The 21,812-nt window shown below is 46.9% G+C and overlaps 2 protein-coding genes across 2 annotated transcripts in view; one reads left to right on the plus strand and one right to left on the minus strand.

Annotated features, from left to right (window-relative positions):
* STAG3 (stromal antigen 3) overlaps window positions 1-14,804 on the minus strand; it is a 38,054-nt gene extending 23,250 nt beyond the window's left edge. Inside the window, exons 1-10 of the mRNA XM_032872581.1 lie at window positions 14,344-14,804; window positions 13,490-13,651; window positions 12,368-12,470; window positions 11,475-11,591; window positions 7,035-7,131; window positions 6,114-6,190; window positions 5,618-5,822; window positions 4,701-4,852; window positions 942-1,015; window positions 22-145 (exon numbers count right to left, since the gene is read on the minus strand). Coding sequence (XP_032728472.1) covers window positions 22-145; window positions 942-1,015; window positions 4,701-4,852; window positions 5,618-5,822; window positions 6,114-6,190; window positions 7,035-7,131; window positions 11,475-11,591; window positions 12,368-12,470; window positions 13,490-13,641 — 1,101 coding nt within the window. The 5' untranslated portion in view covers window positions 13,642-13,651; window positions 14,344-14,804. The remainder of the gene's footprint in view (window positions 1-21; window positions 146-941; window positions 1,016-4,700; window positions 4,853-5,617; window positions 5,823-6,113; window positions 6,191-7,034; window positions 7,132-11,474; window positions 11,592-12,367; window positions 12,471-13,489; window positions 13,652-14,343) is intronic.
* A 44-nt stretch (window positions 14,805-14,848) lies between these two features.
* GPC2 (glypican 2) lies at window positions 14,849-21,284 on the plus strand. Its single transcript, XM_032872576.1, has 11 exons — window positions 14,849-15,088; window positions 15,171-15,369; window positions 16,035-16,193; window positions 16,480-16,802; window positions 17,590-17,670; window positions 17,937-18,099; window positions 18,318-18,448; window positions 18,668-18,859; window positions 18,955-19,094; window positions 19,191-19,366; window positions 20,399-21,284. Exons 2-11 carry the CDS (start codon window positions 15,204-15,206, stop codon window positions 20,647-20,649), a joined length of 1,782 nt encoding a protein of 593 aa, XP_032728467.1. The 5' UTR covers window positions 14,849-15,088; window positions 15,171-15,203; the 3' UTR covers window positions 20,650-21,284.
* Window positions 21,285-21,812: the final 528 nt, after the last annotated feature.

Consider the following 21,812-nt stretch of genomic DNA (forward strand, 5'->3'; position numbering starts at 1 on the left):
AAAAGAGACTTCAACACGCACCTTATCGTGCAGGGTCCAGCCAATATATTTCAAATAGCTGTCTGTGAGGAAAGATGTGCTGTAGCTTTGCATCCAAGACCCAATCTCCTCAATGCAGATAGCACGGATCTCAGGAAGGACATCCCTAGGCACAGAAAGAGAAACTGATCCCTTAGCACCTTCTCTCCAAACTCACTTTCCATCCTCCCACATATCTTCCTGCCATAGAAGAATCTATTTTCTTCACTTAAATACCCTGCCCCATGCCTTTCATCCCCTCTTCCCAACATAAGTACATTAAAATCAAACATTTTCTTTCTGTAATCCTGCATAAAATTATTGAGCATATCCTCCTTAGCCCTTTTAAAATTGATTTTGGAAGTTAATATAACCGTTGGCCAAACTTCCACTTGAAGAAAATATTAAAATCCGCTGAAGAGTTCTGGAAAGGCAGAGATTGAAATCTAGTTAAGAGTGAGGGAAAAAACATGGATGCTATTTCTAACTTAACTCCACCCGTCCTTTTAAACAGTGTAAAACTCCTGTGCCTTTAGCAGAGTGACACAGCAGGCTGGGCTAGGGAAAGATGTGCCAAGTTGTGCACCCTCAGGAGAGCTCTGCCTTTTGGCTCTTTGCTCTTCTCCTCTCAGGTCTCCAGCCCCAGGAAGATGGGGATGGGAAGGTCTGCAAAGTTGGAGCAGAGTAATATCAACAATACCTTACTCTTCTATTTTCGTTCCCAAAAGAGCTTTTAGGAGACTTTGTAGTTGGGGATGAACGAAACCTTACTAATTTAAAACACCTGTTGTCAGAGTTTTTGCTCCAGTTGCATTAGCACCAGGACTCACGAAACAACCAGGGTCAGGATGGGGGTCTTGTTACTTTTACAGATTCTATAACCAAGGACCAGCTGCTTCAAAGCAAGGAGCCCATTCACTCACCTGTACCGATGCACAAAGACACCCCTGAAGAGGGCATTCATCATCCCCTCAATCTCCTCTTGATGCTCTTGGAGCTGGAGGACAGGGAGGAACAGGTCAATCTTTCTTGTGCCCATTGGCATAAAGCCACAAGAGTAAACTATGACTTCCATCTATTTCCTATTTATTACAGGACACACGCTGAACCCCTGAAAACCTTCTAATTCTAGAAGGTATATAGTCAACTAATGTCTCAGAGGTTTGTGTTTTTGTAAAAAATAGTATCTCCTCTGGATCTGGTTATTCTGGCTATCTTTAGCTATTCAGAGGTGCTCGCTGGTAGTTATACGTGTCTTTGACTAACAACAATTGAGAAAATGAATTTTTAATAAATGGAGTTTGACAGAAAAAGTAGAACTAGCAAAAAAACCAGACAGAACAAATTAGACCAGTGGTTTTCAACTGGGAGCCCCTGGGGGGACATTTAGCAACTTCTGAAAACATTTTTAGTGGTTACTCGTGGGAGGGGGTACTACTGCCATCTAGCGGATAGAGGGCGGGGATGCTGTTAAACATCCTGCATCCACAGGACAAGCCCCGCGTCAATAGTGCCATTGTTGAGAAATCCTGGATTAGATGAATGATAGGTATCAAGGAAGCAGAATGATAAGGGGAATTACAAGAAGAACAAGGAAACAGAATTATAAGAAAACATTCTTTAAGACAACTGACCCTACCTCTTCAATAAATCAACATACTGGGAGGAAAATGGGGGAGGCAGAAGTTCTATGTAAGATTAAGAGAGACTTAAGAAATACAAAAAAAATACGGTGCATAATCCTTAATTAAATCCTAGTTGGAGCTGATCAACTATAAAAGGCATTTTGTAGACACAAAAGGAAATATAAATATGGACTGGGATTAGAAAATTATTTAAAAATAATTATTAATATGTTTGAATGTAAAAATGGTACTGAGATAATATGAGGATAATTTTTAGGTGACTTTTAAAAAAACATTTTGTAGAGTACATATTTTGAGTCTTTAGGTGGAAATACCAGCATGTCCATAATTTACTTTACCAAAAAAACAGATGAAACAAATACAGAGAAATATTAGTTGTTAAATCTACATAATTTGTATACAGTGTTTACTCTACCAGTGTCTCCACTTCTCAGAATGTTTTGAAATTTTCATACTGAAAAGAAAAGGAAGGGGCACCTGGATGGCTCAATCGGTAAGTGGCTGGCTCTTGATTTGGCTCAGGTCAGGATCTCAGGATCCTAGGACAGAGCCCTGTGTCAGGCTCTGTGCTCAGCAGGGAGTCTGCTGGAGGATTCTCTCTCTCCCCTTCTCCCTCTGCTCCCCCACCTCCCTGCTCACGTATGCACTCTCTCAAATAACAAGAAAAGGGCCTGGTTGGCTCAGTCAGTAAAGCAGTTAAGCATCTGCTTTCATCTCAGGTCGTGATCCCAGAATCCTGGGATCAAACCCCACATCAGGGTCCCTGCTCTGTGGGGAGCCTGCTTCTCCCTCTGCTACTGCCTGCTGCTCCTTCTGCTTGCGCGCTCACTTGCTCGCGCACTCTGTCAAGTAAATAAAATCTTTAAAAACAAATAAATAACAAACCATAAGAAACTCTTAATCTCACAAAACAAACTGAGGGTTGCCGGTGGGAGGGGGATAGTTAGAGGGTGGTTAGATTATGGACAGTTGGGGAGGGTATGTGCTATGGTGAGTGCTGTGAACAATTCACAGACCTGTACCCCTGGGGCTAATAATGTATGTTAATAAAAAGTAAAAAATCAAGTTAAAAAATAAATAAAAATTAAAAATGAAGAAAAGGAAAAAGAGGGTAGAGGGAAGGAGGAAAGATGTGTCATCAGTACCAGTTTCTATAGGAGTTTGGAAAAAGGTGATTGGGAAAAGGCCACTGAGCACAGGGATTAGGAAGTTACTGGTTTGGAGAGAATAATTTCACAGAAAATCTAGGTAGCAAAAAAGGATTCAGATGGAAATTAAGGAAGTAAGGAAATGCTAAAAAGAAAGGTCAGAGATGTAGTTCATAAAGAAGAAGAAAGGATCAAAGGCTTACACAGAGTTATACATGAAAAGCAGAAAACAGTGGAGAGGGAGAGATTAAAAACCAAAACCGAGGGTGCCTGGATGGCTCAGTCAGTTGGGCAGCTGCCTTCAGCTCAGGTCATGATCTCGGGGTAGGGGGCTGGACTCCCTACTCAGCTCCCTCCCCCGCTTTGCTCCCTCTCCCTCTCAAATACATAAATAAAATCTTTCACGGGCACCTGGGTGGCTCAGTGGATTAAGCCACTGCCTTCGGCTCAGGCTCAGGTCATGATCTCAGGGTCCTGGGATCGAGCTGCATTGGGCTCTCTGCTCAGCAGGGAGCTTGCTTCCCCCCTCCCTCTGCCTGCCTCTTTGCCTACTTGTGATCTCTGTCAAATAAATAAATTTAAAAAGAAAAGAAACTGATAACTTTATAAAGAAATAAATAAAATCTTTTTAAAAGCTTTTAAAAAATAGAGAAAAAATAAAAACCAAAAGAGAAATGATAACCGACAAAGCAAGAGCCTAGACAAATCAAATAAAGATTTACGGTGGTAGACTCAATATAAGGCCTGAGACAAACTCCCCCCTTTTTATAAAAAGATCTTTTAAATTTATTTGATGGAGAGAAAGAGACACAGTGAGAGAGGGAACTCAAGCTGGGGGTGGGGGGAGGTGGGAGAGGAAGAAGCAGGCTCCCCGCTGAGCAGGGAGCCTGAGGACGTGGGGCTCAATCCAGGACCCTGGGATCATGACCTGAGCCCAAGGCAGATGCTTAATGACTGAGCTGCCCAGGCACCCGGGCCTGAGACAAACGTCACCTACATAAGGTTTAAGATCATACAGACACTGAAAATAGTAAAAGAGAGTGAGGAGATTTACCATGGGAGAGACCTTGGTGAGGGGTGGGAAAACAGTTGATGCAGTGAAACATGGGGAGTCCTCCCAACCTCATGCTTGGGGAGTTTCAGACACTATGGGAGAGTAGGGGGCGGAAATCTGTGGCTCATGACATACACAGCTGTCTGAAGTTTTAATCGATATAAAAGGTTTTGTTAGGGCTCACATCCTCCAGTGGTCTTTAAGTTTGAGAGGGAATAAAGCAAAGAGCTACTCTACACCAGACGAGGCAACTCACTCACCATCTCATTTAATCTTCATAAAATGGCCAAATTATCTCCTTTTTAAAGAAACGGAAACAGAAGCTTAGAGATTACATAAGGCCACGGAACAGGTAGCTAATTGGAACAGAATTGAAACCCAGGAGTGACTGAAAGGCCTATCGCTTTCCAGTCCTTCAACAGCTGACCTCCCTGGTCAGTGTTTGGCCTTTAGTACTCCTGTGGTGACCTGCAAACTGTACACTTGACTAGGTCAAAAATTAACTCCCTGCGTAAGATGCAAGTACAACACTCAAACACATCTGTGATAATGTAGACAATAGAAACTAAGCAAAAGTGGAATTATAAAACTCTAAAATTTACTCTAAATTAGAAATAATTCATTGAGCTCACATTCCTGAAACAAGATAAGCACACAATGACCTCTGACAGGATGGGTCTATTAAGACTGTTAGACTCCACTGTTCATGACCTGGAAGGTCATGACGCCTCTGGCTTACCCAAGAGGAGTGCTCGGGCACCGCTAAGATGGGCTACAGCAGCAGTGGATGGAAACTGGGAGAAAGGGAGGGATGAGGCAGGAAACACTTCTTACTTCTTTGCGTTTCTCCAGCAGGCTCTCCAGCCGCTCAGGTGCTCTCTGTCCTGGCCCCTTATTTCGTTCAGCCTCATACTGTCGCTGATTATTATCTTTGTGCAGACTCAGCTGAAGGGCAACTCTTACCAGGGAGGTCATTAGCTTCATGGCTTTGAGCCAGGAAAAACAAAAAAAGGGAATTATTACTGAGGTCAGAGGAACGAGGATAGGTTCAAAAAGGAAAGAAAAAAAAGCTTCTTGTGGTTTCAGTGGGAAGAGGAGGAAAAAGCAGGAAGTGGGGCAGTTGGGGGAAACTTACCATGGTTGCTGCCACCACTGCAACCAAAAGACAGAACAGAAAGGAAAAGATTAGAAACACGAGGAGGGCGCCTGGGTGGCTCAGTGAGTTAAGCCTCTGCCTTCAGCTCAGGTCGTGATCTCAAGGTCCTGGGATCGAGCCCCAAATCCGGCTCTCTGCTCAACAAGGAGCCTGCTTCCCCCTCTTTCTCTGCCTCTCTGCCTACTTGTGGTCTCTGTCAAATAAATAAATAAAATCTAAAAAAAAAAAAAAAAAAAAGAGGGGGAGAAAAAACAAAGAAAAAAAGGAAGGGCAGTAAAAATAAAAAGCTAGAGCAGAGTGACCCTAACATCTGAAGACTCTTCTGGAGTGGACTTTTTTTCCTCCCTCTTTTGGACTTCCTTTAATCCTCAGCATAGTCCCAGCAGGTGAGCTATGAGAAACAAGTTAAGGCTGAAAATTGTCACTGTAATCTACCCTTTCCTGTAATACCACTAGTGAGAAACTGGATTGAAGTTCAGGTAAGAAGCCTGCCCTTTAAGCAAATAGCTCAGACAGAGGTAAGAAGGAAGATTCAGGACCAAAGAACAGAGGAAATTCCCCAGAGAACATTTATAGAATAAAAGTGAGTGCTCACCTGCCAGGGTGCTGGTGTGACGGAAGGCACGGACCTGCGAGTCTGACAGTCCAGTGAGCAGGGAGATGAGGTTGTCCATTGGGAAGCCGTCATAGAGAAGGCTGTACTGGCACTGAAAGACTAAAGTCTTCACAAATTCACAGAAGCTGCCCTGGAACTTCTTCCAGAATGGACCTGGTGCTGTCAGGGGATAGTCTCCTGAGTCCTACAGGATTTATGGAAAGGATGAGAAAAGTATTATCAAGTCTATGAAACCATAGGGACTTGGGATGTCAAAACCCAATAGTATAGTGAAAATGTATCTCTGGTACACCTCATTTCCTGCTATTCTCAACTCTAGAGGCATATTCAGATAACAGCTATGGGTCCCTTTTGCCCCTAAGAAATTAAACTCCTTCCAAAAGCTATCCTATTTCCCAAAATCAGAAAAAAGGGAATAATGGGCCTTGTATTTTGAAATAAGAGTGGCAAGAGAATCCTGGTTGTCCTTCTCCACCTCGTTAAATTGTTCTGTCAGGTGCCGGATGATCTCGGAGTTGGACATCTTCTTGAACATCTCGGGGGTCACAATGCCTGAGGAATGGAGGAAATGAGGTTACTTAAGAGAAAAATAACAGGACACTGTGACCATCTGCATATACACCTAAGATGAGCTACGGAATATGCTGAAAAGAGCTTAGGTGGGGAATCAGAAGCCCTGAATCCTCATCATAAATCTGTTACTATCCAACTGTGTATCTGCTATAAAGCAAGCTCTCTAGAAAATCCAAAGGAATCAGACGACAGAAAGCAATGGAAAGCTATGGTTTAAAAAAAATCCAGACAGGGGCATCTGGTTGGCTCAGTCAGTAAAGCATAGGACTCTTGATCTCAGGATAGTAAGTTCAAGCCCCACGTTGGGGGCGGAGCCTACTTTAAAAGAAAAACAACAACAAAAAATAAAGCGATAAAGCTACACCAATTCTGGATTCTTATAACGCAACCTGCCTGAGATGATCTTGCCCCAGTAAATTAGGTCACGACCTCTGGGGATCTGGGGGCCCATAGCTTCAGTGGAGAAATACAGAAGGAAATGGCTAAGGAAATAATGAATAGCAAAAGGTTATTTCATCTAGAGAAGGAAGACTAAAAGATGTCTAATGGTCTGTTTTCATATTTGTGAAGAGCATCTGCATTGTGTTAGTGTGATTAGTTATTTTTCCCCAAAGGGTCTTAGCTCCAAGCCAACCTAGTTCCCTAACCGGGTCACTTACCTATTTATCTATCAACAACATAGCCGGATCAAGTGAAACTTTTCTGACGCTTTACTTTCTCCCTTTATTTAGAAAACAACTAGTCTTACTCATCTAAATGTAGCAAAAGTTTCATAACATAGGAGTAAAGCGCTAGGGAGTACACGGGGTAGGAGTTTCCTCACCTTTACATCCACAAGATCGGATGAAAAAGTTAATGAGCTCCAGGAATCCCGCATCCTGGTCTTGCTTGTAGCCATCCAGCCATTCGTCCACCAAAGACTAGGAAAACAAGATGCATGACTTCTATTTCTGGCAATATGACAGACTGGAAATGTTATAGGATTGTCCCCACTGAAAGAGCTAAGCTTCTGATCAAAATATTATAAACGTCTTCTAAAAGGTATTGCTGAACTGGAACGAAAAGTAGAATCCCATATAGGTCAAAAATGAGGGGAAGGTAGCAATCCTGGGGGATAAGGAAGCAGATTTTTGCCCTGGGGGTTCTATTAAATGCTGGAAATTCTGACTTTCTGTCCAGATAGCTGCATGGGACACAGAGCATGAAAGATAGAGCCTTTGGGTTTTCCAAGAAGAGAGCTCCAAAAAGAGGCTTCTGTAATAAAGCTAGGTGCTGGGAAAAGTCACATCATGGAAGCAGGAATGAGAAACGAACCTACAGGCTAGAAGGGACATCAAGAAAACTAGCTTGTTATGACTAGTGGAGGGGGGAAAAAAAGAATTCTCCCTTGAGAACTCATAACCATAAGCCTTCTCTCGGGTCCGGATTTGTAGTCCAGATCCACACTATCTGTATGATCAGAATACTCTCAATCAGAGATTTTAATTCCAAGTGATTCTGAAATGTCCCCAGTCAACTACAGAAGCAAATGTAGATTCTTCCCTTAAAAGCCCACCTGTAACCCAGGGCCCAAAGAAATTCCAACATATAGAGCTCCAAGAAAAATGAGCAGCTCACAGTGAAACTTAGTAAGGAAATAAGGCACTGAAAATAAGAATTATCAGGGAAAAAATGGAATTACATTCACAGACTTCAAACATTGAAAATTATTACAGATTATAAACCATGCTACAAATAAATAAATAAGTAAATAAAATCTTAAAAAAAACACTTTTATTTCACAGAGAGAGAGATCACAAGTAGGCAGAGAGGCAGGCAGAGAGAAGGAAGCAGGCTCCCTGCTGAGCAGAGCGCCCAATGCGAGGCTTGATCCCAGGACCCTCAGACTCTGACCTGAGCCAAAGGCAGAGGCTTAACCCTCTGAGTCCACCAGGTGCCCCCTGATTGAACTATTAAGAGACATGGAGAATAGAGTGGGAAGTTCTAATTTGATGTCTAATTGAATTGCAGATGATACTGAAATGACAAAGAAGCACTATCTGAAAAGAATTTTCCAGTCATTGAAAGACACCAATCTTCAGAGTCTAGAAGCAATAGATTTCAAACATGACAAATAAAAAGTTTACACTTTTAAGCATTCTATAAAACGTCAGAATACGAAAGCAAAGTCTCAAAAACAATCAAGGCAAAAAGGGATCACTTAAAAAGTATTTGCATGTAACACAACTAAAACAATTTACAAATTACATCTGTACAAATACATCTGCCCGAGTCATATATGGCTCTTAAAACTAAATCAAATAAAAATTAAAAATCCAGTTCTCGGTCATACCAGTCACATTTGAAGTACTCAATAGCCACACGTGGAGTGGCTACTGTACTAAAAGATAATACATAACATTTCCATCATTACAAAATGTTGTGTTAGTGCTAACTTAGATTGACAGCTGACTTTCAGCAGCAATAAGGGAAGTTAGAAGGCAGTGGAATAATCTTTTCAATGTGCTGAGAGAGAAAAAGGTCACCTTAGAATTCTCTACCCTTCCAAAACCTTTTAATAACCTTTCAAGAACAAAAGATATTTCATAACAAGCAAACAAAAATATGAGTTTGTTAATAAACTCTTCCTAAAGGAAATTTTAAAGGATAAACTTTGAACAAGTGAGTGAATTTGTATGCAAGATTTGAGAAGCAATGATAAGCCAAATGATAAAAATGTAAGTGAATACAAACACTGTATAAAATAGCAACATCTAATTTTTTGGAAGAATGGAAATAGATGTAACTAAAACATTGCAACAGTATGAAAACTGGAAGGGGAAATTAGAATTAAAGTGTTCTTAGGTCCTTATAGAAGACAGAAATCCAGGGGGACCTGTGCGTCTCATTTGGTTAAGCATCTGCCTTTGGCTCAGGTCATGGTCCCAGGGTCCTGGGATTGGGATTGAGCTTCTGTCGGGCTCCCTGCTCAGTGGGGATTCTGCTTCTCCCTCTCCTTCTGCCCATCCATGTCCACTCATGTTTGCTCACTCTCTTTCTCAATAAATAAAATCTTTTTAAAAAAGACAGAAATCCAAAAGCAAGGAAAGAGAGGGGAAAAAAGAAACAGAAAAGATAATATAAAGTGATGGAGTGCCTGTGTGGCTCAGTCATTAAGCGTCTGCCTTCAGCTCAGGTCATGATCCCAGTGTCCTGGGATTGAGCCCCACATCAGGCTCCCTGCTCAGTGGGAAGCCTGCTTCCCCCTCTCCCACTCCCCCTGCTTGTGTTCCTTCTCTGTGTCTCTGTCAAATAAATAAAAAAGTTAAAAAAAAAAAAGATAATACAAAGTGGAAGTATAAAATGGTAGAAATAAATTCATATGTATCAATAGTGACAATAAATGTAAATGAATAAAACTCTCTTGTTAAAGAAGAGATTAACAGAATGGATTAAAGAACATAATCTAGATTTTAGCTACATGCAGAAGACAGACTCCAGACATACATAGAAAGATTGAAGGTAAAAAGATAAAAGGAGGGGCACCTGGCTGACTCACTCAGTAGAGCATGGGACTCTTGATCTCAGGGTTATGAATTCAAGCCCCAGGTGGGGTGGACAAAGTACTTAAAAATAAAGTCTTAGGGGAAAAAAAGGAAAGAAAAAGGTATTAGGCAAACAATAACTAAAAAACAAAGCTAATGTAGATGTAATAAACCAACAATTTTTTGTCTTAAAATATAAAAAGTGGTGATATATAACAAAGGTTCAATTTACTAAGGCAACAAATGCTCAAAATACTTAAGGCAAAGATAAGCATGAATACAAAAGTAGTAACTAAAAAGATCATCTTTATGGATTTTTTTTAAAAAGATTTATTTGACAGAGATCACAAGTAGGCAGAGAGTCGGGGTGGGGAGAAGCAGGCTCCCTGTTGAGCAGAGAGCCCAATGTGGGGCTCGATCCCACCCTGGGATCATGACACGAGCCGAAGGCAGACGCTTTAATCCACTGAACCACCCAGGCACCCCCTCTTTGTGGATTTTAATACATCTCTCTGCAATTGACATACCAGACCAAAACCAAACAAAACCCCCAAAACCTCGTATAAATATCAAAGCTGTATCACATTTAACACTTTTGATCTCACCCAAGAGAACACTCTATCCAGTAACTGGAGAACACACACCCTCTTTGAGCATACGTGAAATAGTTTTGGAAATGAACTGAATACTAAGTCATAAAGCTAGTGTCCGGGTGCCTGGGTGGCTCAATGGGTTAAGCCTCTGCTTCGGCTCAGGTCATGATCTCAGGGTCCTGGGATTGAGCCCCACATCAGGCTTTCTGCTCAGCAGGGAGCCTGCTTTCCCCCCCCAACCCCCGCTGGACTCTCTGCTTACTTGTGATCTCTTTGTCAAATAAATAAATATTTCAAAAAAATAATAAAGCTAGTCTCCATGTTTCAAAGACCATATTTTCTGACTATAATGCAATCAAGTTGGAAAATAACAAAAACATAAATAGAAAAACTCCTTACGTGTGAAAATCTAAAACTGTTCTAGAAACTATAAAAATCTACGTCACGCATCAATAAGACTACGTCTCAAATAATTGAAATGAGTCACAGAAAACTATATAAAAATGGTTCATTTATTTAAAGAACATATTCACCAGTGACAAAAGTATAAGGAAAAACAAGGGAATGATTAACAGAAAATCTACTCTAGTGATTATCTCTGGGTGGTGAGGGGCTGCCTGGGCTGGATGGAGGGAAGATATACTATGGCACTATTAATGTTTCTTGAGCTGAGACTAGAAATGTGGGTGATTATTCAAATTTTTTAAAACTATATACGAGCCTTCTACACTTTTAGATGATAACAGAATTACAATAAAATTATGGGAAGAAAACGCAGGGAAGGAGGGAAAAAATTGGGTTTAACTGTTAAAGTGGAGCTCAAAAGTGACAAGGGTGAACAAGTTGCCACCCATACCGATGATCTCTCTCTAGATTATCCAATGCCACTGGTTGCCTCCTCCATCCTGATTAATAAAAGCAAAATCTATCCTGTTCTGTGATGCTTTCAGGCAAGCAGCATTCTCTCACATCCAAGGTCTTCCTTACATCGTTCCAAGGATTCACTCCATGGTCTTATCACTCTTTCCTCATATAGGTTATACTCCCTACATCGTCCACATTAAATCAATCTTGTAAACATTTGTCCTTATATTTCTACAACAGGTAAGATGGTAACAAGAAACAGAGGGTGAGACCCTGTTTTACCTGCATGTCACTTTTGGCAGCTTTCACAGCATCAAAGAGATCACTGGCTGGTAGCTCTGAGTCTTTCTGGCCATGACCACGTATCATTTGGGTCCCCTTCTTTGGATGTTTTGCCACCTAGTAAGTACAAAGAGATCAAAAATATTTTTAAAAAGTCAAAGTGATAGGGGCGCCTGGGTGGCTCAGTGGGTTAAAGCCTCTGCCTTCGGCTCAGGTCATGATCCCAGGGTCCTGGGATCCAGCGCCCCACCAGGCTCTCTGCTCAGCGGGGAGCCTGCTTCCTCCTCTCTCTCTGCCTGCCTCTCTGCCTACTTGTGATCCCTGTCTGTCAAATAAATAAATAAATAAATAATCAATCTTTAAAAAAAAAAGTCAAAGTGATAGTAACAGTCTTATTGCCACACAAGTAGGCTTAAGCTGCCAATTTCACAGCAGAATTTAATCTAAAATAATAGAGTCTTACATTGTAAACTTTATTATTTCTAACGTTTTCTTTTTTTAGATTTGACAGAGAAAGATCACAAGTAGGCAGAGAGGCAGGCAGACAGAGAGTGGGTAGCAGGCTCCCCACCAAGCAGTGAGCCTGACATGGGGCTCGATCCCAGGACCCTGAGATCATGACCTGGGCCAAAGGCAGAGAATCAACCCACTGAGCCACCCAGGCGCCCCACTTTTCCTCCTTTTAAAAAGTCCCTTAAACCATTCTTTTTCCTTTCTATCTTTAATAACCTTCTTTTATGCCTTTCTCTTCAAAATTTGCCTTCCTCCTACTTCTGTCCCTTAACACTCTAAGTTTTGCTCTTTCATCAGGCATTACCTGAGCCTTTTCTAGGTTTTTGTTTTTGCTGCTTCCCAGACTGGGTTCAAAAGCAAAACGAAACTGATTGACTCACTGGGGTTGTTTTGAGTGGTCGTCTTGCTGCTCTCTTCTTCACACTGCGTCTCAGGCTATCTTCAAAGTCACTGCCTTCATCAGCTGACAAAGAATCACTATCCCTATGAGGGAGTGTGGTTCTCCTTAGATACGCCACCCCAGTCCCTCTATATAAAATGGCAAATATATTATAATTTCTTTGTCTGTAACTGTAGCCCCTTCCCCATGAGAAAAATATATTCAGATTTTTTTTTGAAGAGGAGGTTTACTTTAACAGGGAGTAGAGACAAAATCTTAAAGGAACACTTTCACTTGAAGAAAGCGGTGAAGATGAAAAATGAAAACTGGAGTGGGTAAAGGACAACGCTTTCCTAAAATTCTCTCTGAATAAGAAAGTCAAATGATAGGGATCACTGCTGTGGATAAAAATCAGCGTGCCTTGGGAAGTCACACACTAATCATATGTAAACTGGAGATTAACAGGTGCCTAGAGTTAAATTTCACCTCTTGAAACAAATTCACAAGTGTTATTGATTAAAGTTAAACTTATATAATAGATAAAATCTGGTTCCCAGCAGTAGCACTGATAGAAAGGTGTCAGAGGAAGCCAATTAAAAAATAACCAGGAGATAAATCAGATCTTGTATGAGGTTATTTTTTTTCCTGGAAAGATAGAAAAAAGATATATTATTATAACCTTCATAAAGTAAGCTCAAAGATAAGGATAGACTGATCTGTTTATAAAATACCCCCAAAAAGGAACATCACACACCAACTAACACGTATATACAACTTGTTAAGAAACAAATGAACTCTTCTCCTTCCCCCACCTCCCCACTCCTGTACACGTTGAATATACAACCGTATTCAAGAAAGATTTGGATGAGCTGGATGATAGACTTAGAAGATGTATGATTTTTGGTGCCTACAACATGCAGGGCAGGAAAGAGGAAAAAACAAAAAAACAAAAAAACAAAAACAAAAAACCAAAACCAGCCCGCAGAGCTGGAAAGCATTGCTGTTCTGAACCAGTAAGCTTCTCTTAACGTTTTCAGAGAGTCACAGGCATACAAAGGGGAAAGCTGCCCGCACTGCAGGAGAAAGCCACGCAATGCAACAAGTTCTCACCAACTCCACTCACCCCTGTGAGGTCTGGTCCGAGTCCCTGTTACCATAGGGCACACTGACAGAAGAACTAGAGGAGCCAGATAAGCCCCTCTGTCCACCTCCTGCTGCTCTCCGCAGCGGGGAGGACACACTGCTTGGGGAAGAGGAGGACCGCAGGGTAGGCATGCTGGTCCTGCTGTGGAAGAAAGAGAGAAAAGGGCCTTTATCCACCATGTCTCCAGCCTCAGCTCCAACCACGCCCTTTCTTTCCACGGGGACTGCTCTGCAACTCGCGGTGGGGGTGTGGATGCACAAAAAAAAAAAAAAAGGAAGAAGAGGAAGAAGACAAGAGTCATTCCCCTAAGACACCATGGCCTGAGGGGTGCAGGCTGGGAGCTGTTCTCCAGAGTTGCAGCAAGACACACCCGAGCCGCTTAAAGCAAATCCTTCTCTGCAGGAGTCCAAGCGTCGGTGGCCTGGTGCAAGGGGACCAGCTCGCTCACGTTGCAAGTAAAAACCCCCAAACCAACAAAGGACCCACTCCAGCATTTTCAAGCCGGAGCCTGATTCCACAATGAAGGGAATAGGAAGCGCTCAATGACCTGGGGGCGCAGCCGCCATTAGAACCGGGCCAGAAACGCTTAAGGAGTAAACGCAAACTCGAGTTCTCCTTTTTTTCCAGAAGATGGTATCTCTGACAAGATCCTGGGGTAAGTGGGATGAGGAGCTTCCTAACTGTTGAAAAGACTATCAGTCTCTTGGGGGCTGGGGCTTGGGGTTCCTGGCCTCTCTGGAGAAAACCACTGAGGCATGGAGAAGGGCGATTCCTCTCTCGGGGCTGCGAGTGCAGGTGGGAGGGCTTATTCCCAGGTCCCAAAGGAGCCTCACTGTTTGAGCCCGGAACAGCGACGTCTGGTTGGGCAGGAATGAGGAAAAGATCACTGCCTCCGGTCCCTCGGGGTTCTGCGGTCACCCGACCTCCAGGACTGGCGCTGGCTGCTTCCCTTGCGGCGGTGGAAGAAGCCAGAAAAACGCGGGAAGGCACGAGGCACGTTGTGCGCAGGCGCGAGCTCAACGGCCCGTCCCACTGCTGGTAATTGTCGCGAGGCTTGGGCGTGCGCGATCTCGTGCTCACCACGTTCCAGTCACGCTGCACGGGCAGCCTCGTGAGGGCACGAGCTTTTCGGCGTGCCGCCCCGTCACGTGAGCTGGGGCGCGCAGACCGCCTGCTTTAGCCCTTCTCCACCCACGTCCCGCCCTCTTGGCCCCCAATTTCACCCTCCATTGGCCGGGCTTCGCACTAGACTAGTTGTAGCCCCTTCACTCTGGCTTCGCAACTGCCATAGGCGGATTCCGCCCAGGCCCCGCCTTTCGAACCAGATAGCCACGCCCCCGAGAAAAGCCACGCCCCTCCCCCACCAGCCTCCTTTAGTTCCGCCGAGTCCCGCCCCCCTGCCGAGCTTCCCCACTACATTGGCTTAATTTCTCCCTTGGCCCCGCCCCTGAGACCCGCTCCTTACCATCATTGGCGGGGCCTCGCCTCGCACCCCGCCCCCTGTCCGGCTCCCGGCTCCCATTGTCTCCGCAGATGCCGCTCGGTCCAGCTATCGTGTTCGGTGTTCAGTTTTCTGAGGTCGCGCTCTTTCTCTGCCGGGAGGAGAGGTCCCGCGGCAAAGAACCGGCTACCCAAGTTCGGGCTGTTCTTTCCTTCTTAGGACACAGTTTGCTGAGCCAGGGAGGCAGCAGCGATGTCCGCTCTGCGATCTCTTCTGCTTCTGCTGCTGTCTCTGTGTCCCGGTTCTGGTCCTGGACCCGGGACCGAGGCAAAGGTCACCCGGAGTTGCGTTGAGACCCGGCAGGTGCTGGGGGCCCGGGGATATAGCTTAAGCCTACTCCCTCCCGCCCTGATCTCAGGTGAGGAGAAAGAGGAAGACTAGAGAATTGGGGGCGAGGGAGGGGGCGGGGGGCGGCTCCTCCCCAATCCACAATAACTCTCCTCCCTTTCAGAATGACCGTTATAATAATCTATTCATGCCGTAGTCAGGCCAGTAATATCTCTTCTCCTGAACTTACTCACCGGGATCACAATACGCGTCCTGTTCACATAATAGGTTTCTTACTCCACCCCCGCCCTAGGAATCCCGTTCTAGGAATTAACACCCCACTCTGTATTTCTTTCTTCACAGCTCAATTTGTTCCCATCGCTATTCCTAAGAGCCCCTTCAGCGATAGTACTTTATTGCTTACCTAGTAACCCCACCCCTCTAAACCCCATTCTTGCCATAGATGCTGTCCTGTAAATCCCTAGAGACCTGGAGTGCTCGATGTTGGGGAGGGTCACCTGAGGACACTGATCACTAATTTGGCTCAGTACTATTTGATCCCATGACTAATGCCAGTGGACTCGAGATAGGTGAGGGGACAATAAGGAGGGGGTAGGGTCAGGTGCGAATGAGGGAGAGACAATAGAAAAGAAAGCAGACAGAAGAGAAAGGGAGCCTCCTAGACAGACGGAAGAAGGAAGGAATTTCATGATAGCACTCCCCCTCCTCCTATTCCTCTATGTCTCCTCTGTTCAGGTGAGCACCTCCGGATCTGTACCCAGGAGTACACCTGCTGTTCCAGTGAGATAGAGCAGAGGCTGACTTGGGAGACTGAGACCACCTTCCGAGGCCTGGTGGAAGAGAGCGGCTCATTCCTGGTTCACACACTGGCTGCCCGGCACAGAAGATTTGATGGTGAGGACTTGGGTTCCCCAAACCTGGCCTCACACCTCCTCTCTGTACTCATGACCCCAGCAAACATCCTGCCTTAGCCCCCCTTCACCACCACCCCCAGATTCTCTCCAGGGTCCGTCCCTCCCCCACCCCTTCCCAGTCTTCCCAGGTCTCTAAGCATTCCTGGGGCTCTAACTCACTTTTCTCCTGTCCCCCATCCCCATCGCTTCCTGCCTCCGCCCTTTCAACTTTCCATCCTTCTCTGGCCTCACCCCACCTCACACTCCTTTCTCCACATTTGCCACAGAGATTTTTCGGGAGATACTCTTGTCATCTGAGCACTCTCTGGCCCTGCTTTTCCACCACTCCTTCGGCCACCTCTACTCCCAGCACGCCCCTGTATTCAGTGGCCTGTTCTCTCGGCTGCGGGACTACTATCAGAGGTCCGGTGAGGGGTTAGATGACGCTTTGGTGGATTTCTGGGCGCAGCTCCTGGAGAGATTGTTCCCCCTGCTGCATCCACAGTACATCTTCTCCCCCGAGTACCTGTTTTGCCTCACTCGCCTCGCCTCCTCTGCTGACGACTCTCTGAAGCCTTTCGGGGATGCACCCCACCGCCTTCACCTGCAGGTGAGAGGCCCCAAAGCCTGAGCTTCAGCAACCTCTGACCTCTGAACCCCTCACCTCAACTCCCCTCCCATTCCCCAGTCACCCCTGCCCCAGTGATCTCCCCCCATCCCGCATGGCAGCCATTTCTGACCCCTACCTTGAGCCCCAGTCCCCTCTGCCTGACCCCATGTTCTTTGTTCTCCTTTAATTGGATACCCCCTTATTCTCATTTTGTGCCCTAGTTTCATACAAATCCCTGACCTGCTAACCTGCTCTTGGCCCCCAGCCCCCTTTCTGCTAACTGCTCCCCAGTCTTAATATCTTGACTTCCTGTGGTTCGACTAACCATGAATTAGGCACATAATAGTTGCAATGGACTTTCATTTACAGTATCTCATTTGTTACCATAACTTTTCGAGACGAAGAGTAGTATTCCTATTTTACGGATAAGAAAACTGAGGCTCCCAGAAGTGAAGGTTTCACAGCCAGTTAAGTGGTAGAGATATATCTTACATCCAGGTCTTCTGGCTTCAAGTTCATTGTTTGTTCTGATATGCCATCCTTCTATGGCCAAGCCCTATAAAACGCAGTCCCTCCATTTCTTCCCAAACCCAGTTCCCCTTTTAGCCTTCTAGACTATAATTCCTTTGAGTCTCTTGAACCTGCTTCCCTGTACCACCTGACACTCCTAACAGCCCCACCAGAATGCCACAAACCTAATCCCCACTGCTTGTACCCTCTTGGCTCCAGTCTTGACTGAACCATGACTGACCCTATGGTTTCTCTCACCCTCTTTCCCCTACCCCAGATAACCCAGGCCCTGGTGGCAGCTCGGGCCTTTATCCAGGGCCTGGAGACCGGAAGAGACGTGGTCAGCGAAACACTTAAGGTTAGAGGGGCCCAAGTGTGGGCAGGGCCCAGGGAGGGTGAGGCAGAAGTAAGAAAGGTCCTATGAGGAAGAGTCACAAACCTCCTCATATCAGCCCCAAGGCCTCAGTATCCAGGATTAAGCAGGAAGGAGGGGGGCAGGAGTGAAATCTCCCTTGTGTCATGATCCATGACCTCCTCCCATTCTCTGACCCTCTGTCTAGCACCAAGCTTGGCTGAGTGCAGCCACTGTGTTTGTGAATGACAAGTCCTGCTGTCTGCCCCCAGGTGCCCATGTCTGAAGGCTGCAGGCGGGCTGTGATGCGTCTGACCGGCTGCCCCCTTTGTCGGGGCATCCCCTCGGTGCCACCCTGCCGGGGCTTCTGCCTCAATGTGGCCAATGGCTGTCTCCACAGCCAGGGACTGGATCCTGACTGGGGGGCCTATCTGGGTGAGGGGATTCAGGAGGGTCTGGGAGGGCTGTTTGTGTTCGGGATGTCTTGGGGTGGACCGGGAAGGGAGTCATAAACCTTAGGGAGTTGAGAGACTGTTCTCATGTGAGTTTCTCCTATCCAACACTTTGTTGCTTCCCTCCATGACCCAGGTCAGGATTTGTGGGAACATCGCGGTCCCTCGTGACACCCTTTCTCTTTCTTCCCCTCCTTCAAGATGGTCTCCTGTTCCTGGGTGAGAAGCTCCAGGGCTCTTTTTCTTTTGAGCTGGCAGCCCAGGCCATTGGGGTGAGGATCTCAGAAGCTCTAAAGTACCTGCAGGAAAACAGTGTGGCAGTGTCAGCCCAGGTACGGGGGCCATGAGAAGGGTGGGAATGTCACCCTGAGGAGGGGGGAGGACAGTGGGGGTGGGGGTATTGGAGTGCAGGAGAGAGATGAGTGGAGCTGAGGGTCTGGAGTGGGGGGACAGTGTGGGGTGTCAGGGAGACTGGGGTGTTGGAGTGGGGCCACTGTGTGGCTCTCACCACAGGATGACCGGGTGGGGGGACCTCTTCCTTGTGCCTGAAGGTGTTTCAACAATGTGGGAACCCCCAACGGACACAAAGCCGCACCCGCAGAGCCCCGGCCCCTCGGGAAGAAGCGGGGCGCCTCTGGACCTCGGCGAGGGTGGCAGGGGCTGCAGGGGCAGCAGGAGCAGCAGGGGCACCAAGGATAGAGGAGAGGCCCACGATGGCCGGGGCCACCAACCTGAACCGCCTGGTGAGTGAGGGGCGGGGGCGAGGCGGGGGGTGGGGGGCAGGGACGGGTAGTTGGGGGCGCGTGCTCTAGCCCAGCCACAATCTCTGTTCGCCCAGGTGTGGGAGCTCCGCGAGCGGCTGGGCCGAGTGAGGGGCTTCTGGGCCCTGCTGCCCCAGGTGGTGTGCGGGGATCCCCGCATGGCTGCGGACGTCTCGAAGGAGTCGGCGCCCTGCTGGACCGGATCTGGGCGGGGCCGGTGAGACCCGGTGGAGGCGGGCGGGCGGGCGGGGCCCGACGGTGGGGTGGGCGGGACCGGGCGGGGCGGGAGCCTTTGGGGCTGCTCTGCCCACAGGTACTTGTCACCGGTGGTCGGGCTCTCTCCGTCCGAGCAGCTCGACAACCCAGAGCTGAACAAGGAGGACACGAGCATCAACCTCCAGGCGCGGAGGCGGCGGCTGCAGCTCCGGGCAGCCACGACCAGGATGAGGTTGGCCGCGCTGGGACGCGACCTGGAACTGGAGGACTGGGGTGAGAACCTCGGGCGTCACGAGCGCTGCGCCTCTCCCTGCTTTCTGCGATCCGACCTGGCCCCGCCCACTGCCTTCTGAGACCCTCCCCTCGAGGCACTACTCAGTTACTCCTTCCTTCCTTCCTTCCTTTGAACACGCTTTTCCTGAATGCTCGCCTCAAAGGTGACAGGGTGATGATGGTGATGGTGACAGGGTCTCCATCCTTGAGTTCATGGCTCAGTGGGGAGACACGAAAACACACTTACAGAACAGTGGGAAGCCTGTTAGATGGAAAAGTGCGTGAGCTGGGGACGACGATCCACGGCGGGGGGGGGGGGGGGGGGGGGGGGTGGGCCTTTGGGCTGGCACCCAAGGTGGAGTTTGCCAGAGAAACAAGGCACAGACAGACTTTCGTTGTTTCTCTTCTACTGTTTGTCCGTCTCTGTCTCGCATTATCTCTCCTCCAACACCCCTCTTTCTGTCTGCTTGCTGCTTCTTTGTGCGTCTGTTTTCTTTACTGTGTATCCTCTCTCCCCATCTCTCTGTTCTGTCTCTGTCTCATTATCTCTTGTCTCCCATTCCCACATCTCTCTGACCTCTCCCTTTGCCTTCCTGTCACTCACTTTCTCCCTCTTCCCAATCTCCATCTATCAACCTGTGTCCCTTTCTTCTCTCTTCTTTCTGTCTTTATTTTTCAAAGATATTTACTTATTTGTTTGTTTATTTATGAGAGAGAGAGAGTAGGATGAGTGAGAGCACGATGGGGGAGGATTGGTAGAGGGAGAGCAAGAGGGGGAGTCAGGCTCCCCACTGGGGAGGAAGCCCAATGCTGATGCCCCATGTGGGGCTCCATCCCAGGTTCCTGGGATCATGACCTGTGCCAAAGGCAGACGCTTAACCAACACCCAGGTGCCCCATCTCCTTTCTGTTTTTAATCTTAAATTCTCTTCCTCCCTGTTTACATGTCTCTCTCCCCATTTCTTCTCTTTCTGTGTCTGTCTCACACTGACACTCTTTCTCAACCCTGTCTCTGATCCTCTCCTTCCTGCAGATGAAGACGCCAGTGGTTCTGGAGAGGGACAGCACTATGCAGATGACTGGATGGCTGGGGCAGCAGCGGTGGCCCCCCCAGCCAGGCTGCCTCGCCCTCCTCGAAGGGACGTTAGTGGGGGCAAAGGAGGAGGTGTCCTTGTCCGCCACAACCAGGGCAGGAGCAGGACTGGGGGGACATCTGTTGGTTTTCACACCCAACCCATCCTCATTCTCTTCCTCTCAGCCCTGGCCCTGCTTGGACCAAGATAACAGGGGAGGGGTGCCCTAGCATCAGAAGGGTTCATGGCCCTTCTCCTCTTCCCCTCAGCTGGGTCTGAGGAGGAGTTGAAGGGGGATGCAGAGCGGTAGAGAAAGGGACTTTTTGGGTGAATGGCTGGGGCCCCAAATCCAGGAGATTACCATTGTGGGTTGGGGGTAGGGGGGTGGGTGTTCACAATATTTATTTTTTCATTTACAATCTGGGGAGGAAGAGGCTCGGGGTATTTATTTAGGAAGGAGGTGTACTCACCATCCAAGCCTCTGTGTTGGGCCCGTTGTCAGCCCCAACAAGGAAAAAGGGAAGGAGTTTTAGAGTTGCGATTGGGGGTGGGGTTTGAAAGAAGTTGGAAGTGGGGAGGGGTGGGACACCTGGTCTCAAAGGGGCAAACCTGGGTGCCAATGGGGTACAGGGCAGGGGACTCTGGGGTATGTGAATAGGGTCAAAATCTGTGGGCCTGGTTTCTATGGAGTTTTCTCAGTATCAATTTCTGAAACTAAAATGCCAAAAAGAAAAAAAGGGCTCATCTCATGATCTCTGTCATCTACATCCTTCACAAGCTTACACACGTCATGTTTCAGTGTTGGATTCAGTGTTTATTCTGCAAATAAACAGCTAATATATTGGACCCTGTGTGTGACTCTGGACTTTTAGCATCCTTCCCTGAGCCCATGCTCCTGGCAGAGACTTAAGACCTTTCTTGGAACCTGCCCCTTGTCATTCCATTTGGGCAAGTTGTCTACCCTCTGGGTCTGAGCCCCTTCATCTGTAAAGTGGGGAGAATTGTGGGGACCGGCAAAATTCTTTCTGAATCTGAGGTGCCATTAATATGACCACACCACTGCCTCCTGCCTACTGGGTGGGGGGCCCCTGTTCTCCGTGTGTAAGCTGGGGGCTACCTTGTCATGTTCTTGACAATGTCTGCTTTCAACTCCTCTGTTACTTTGTCTTTCCTTCTTTCTTTCTGTTGCCTGAATGAGTCTTTTGTTCTGCAGAAAGCTAAGCGGAAAAGGTATAATTGATTCCTAAGTGTGAAAGGAGGGTAGAAGTGCTGTCTTCCAAGGGCGGGCTGGATGCCCTGATAGAGGAAAGATGCCTGGAGGGAGAGACCCAGAGACGAGATTAAAGCCCAAGCAGCTGCAGGGACTGGCGGGAC

The sequence above is a fragment of the Lontra canadensis genome, unplaced genomic scaffold (assembly GCF_010015895.1).
Source record: "Lontra canadensis isolate GAN:19392208 unplaced genomic scaffold, GSC_riverotter_1.0 scaffold45, whole genome shotgun sequence".
In the NCBI taxonomy this organism is placed as follows: Eukaryota; Metazoa; Chordata; class Mammalia; order Carnivora; family Mustelidae; genus Lontra; species Lontra canadensis.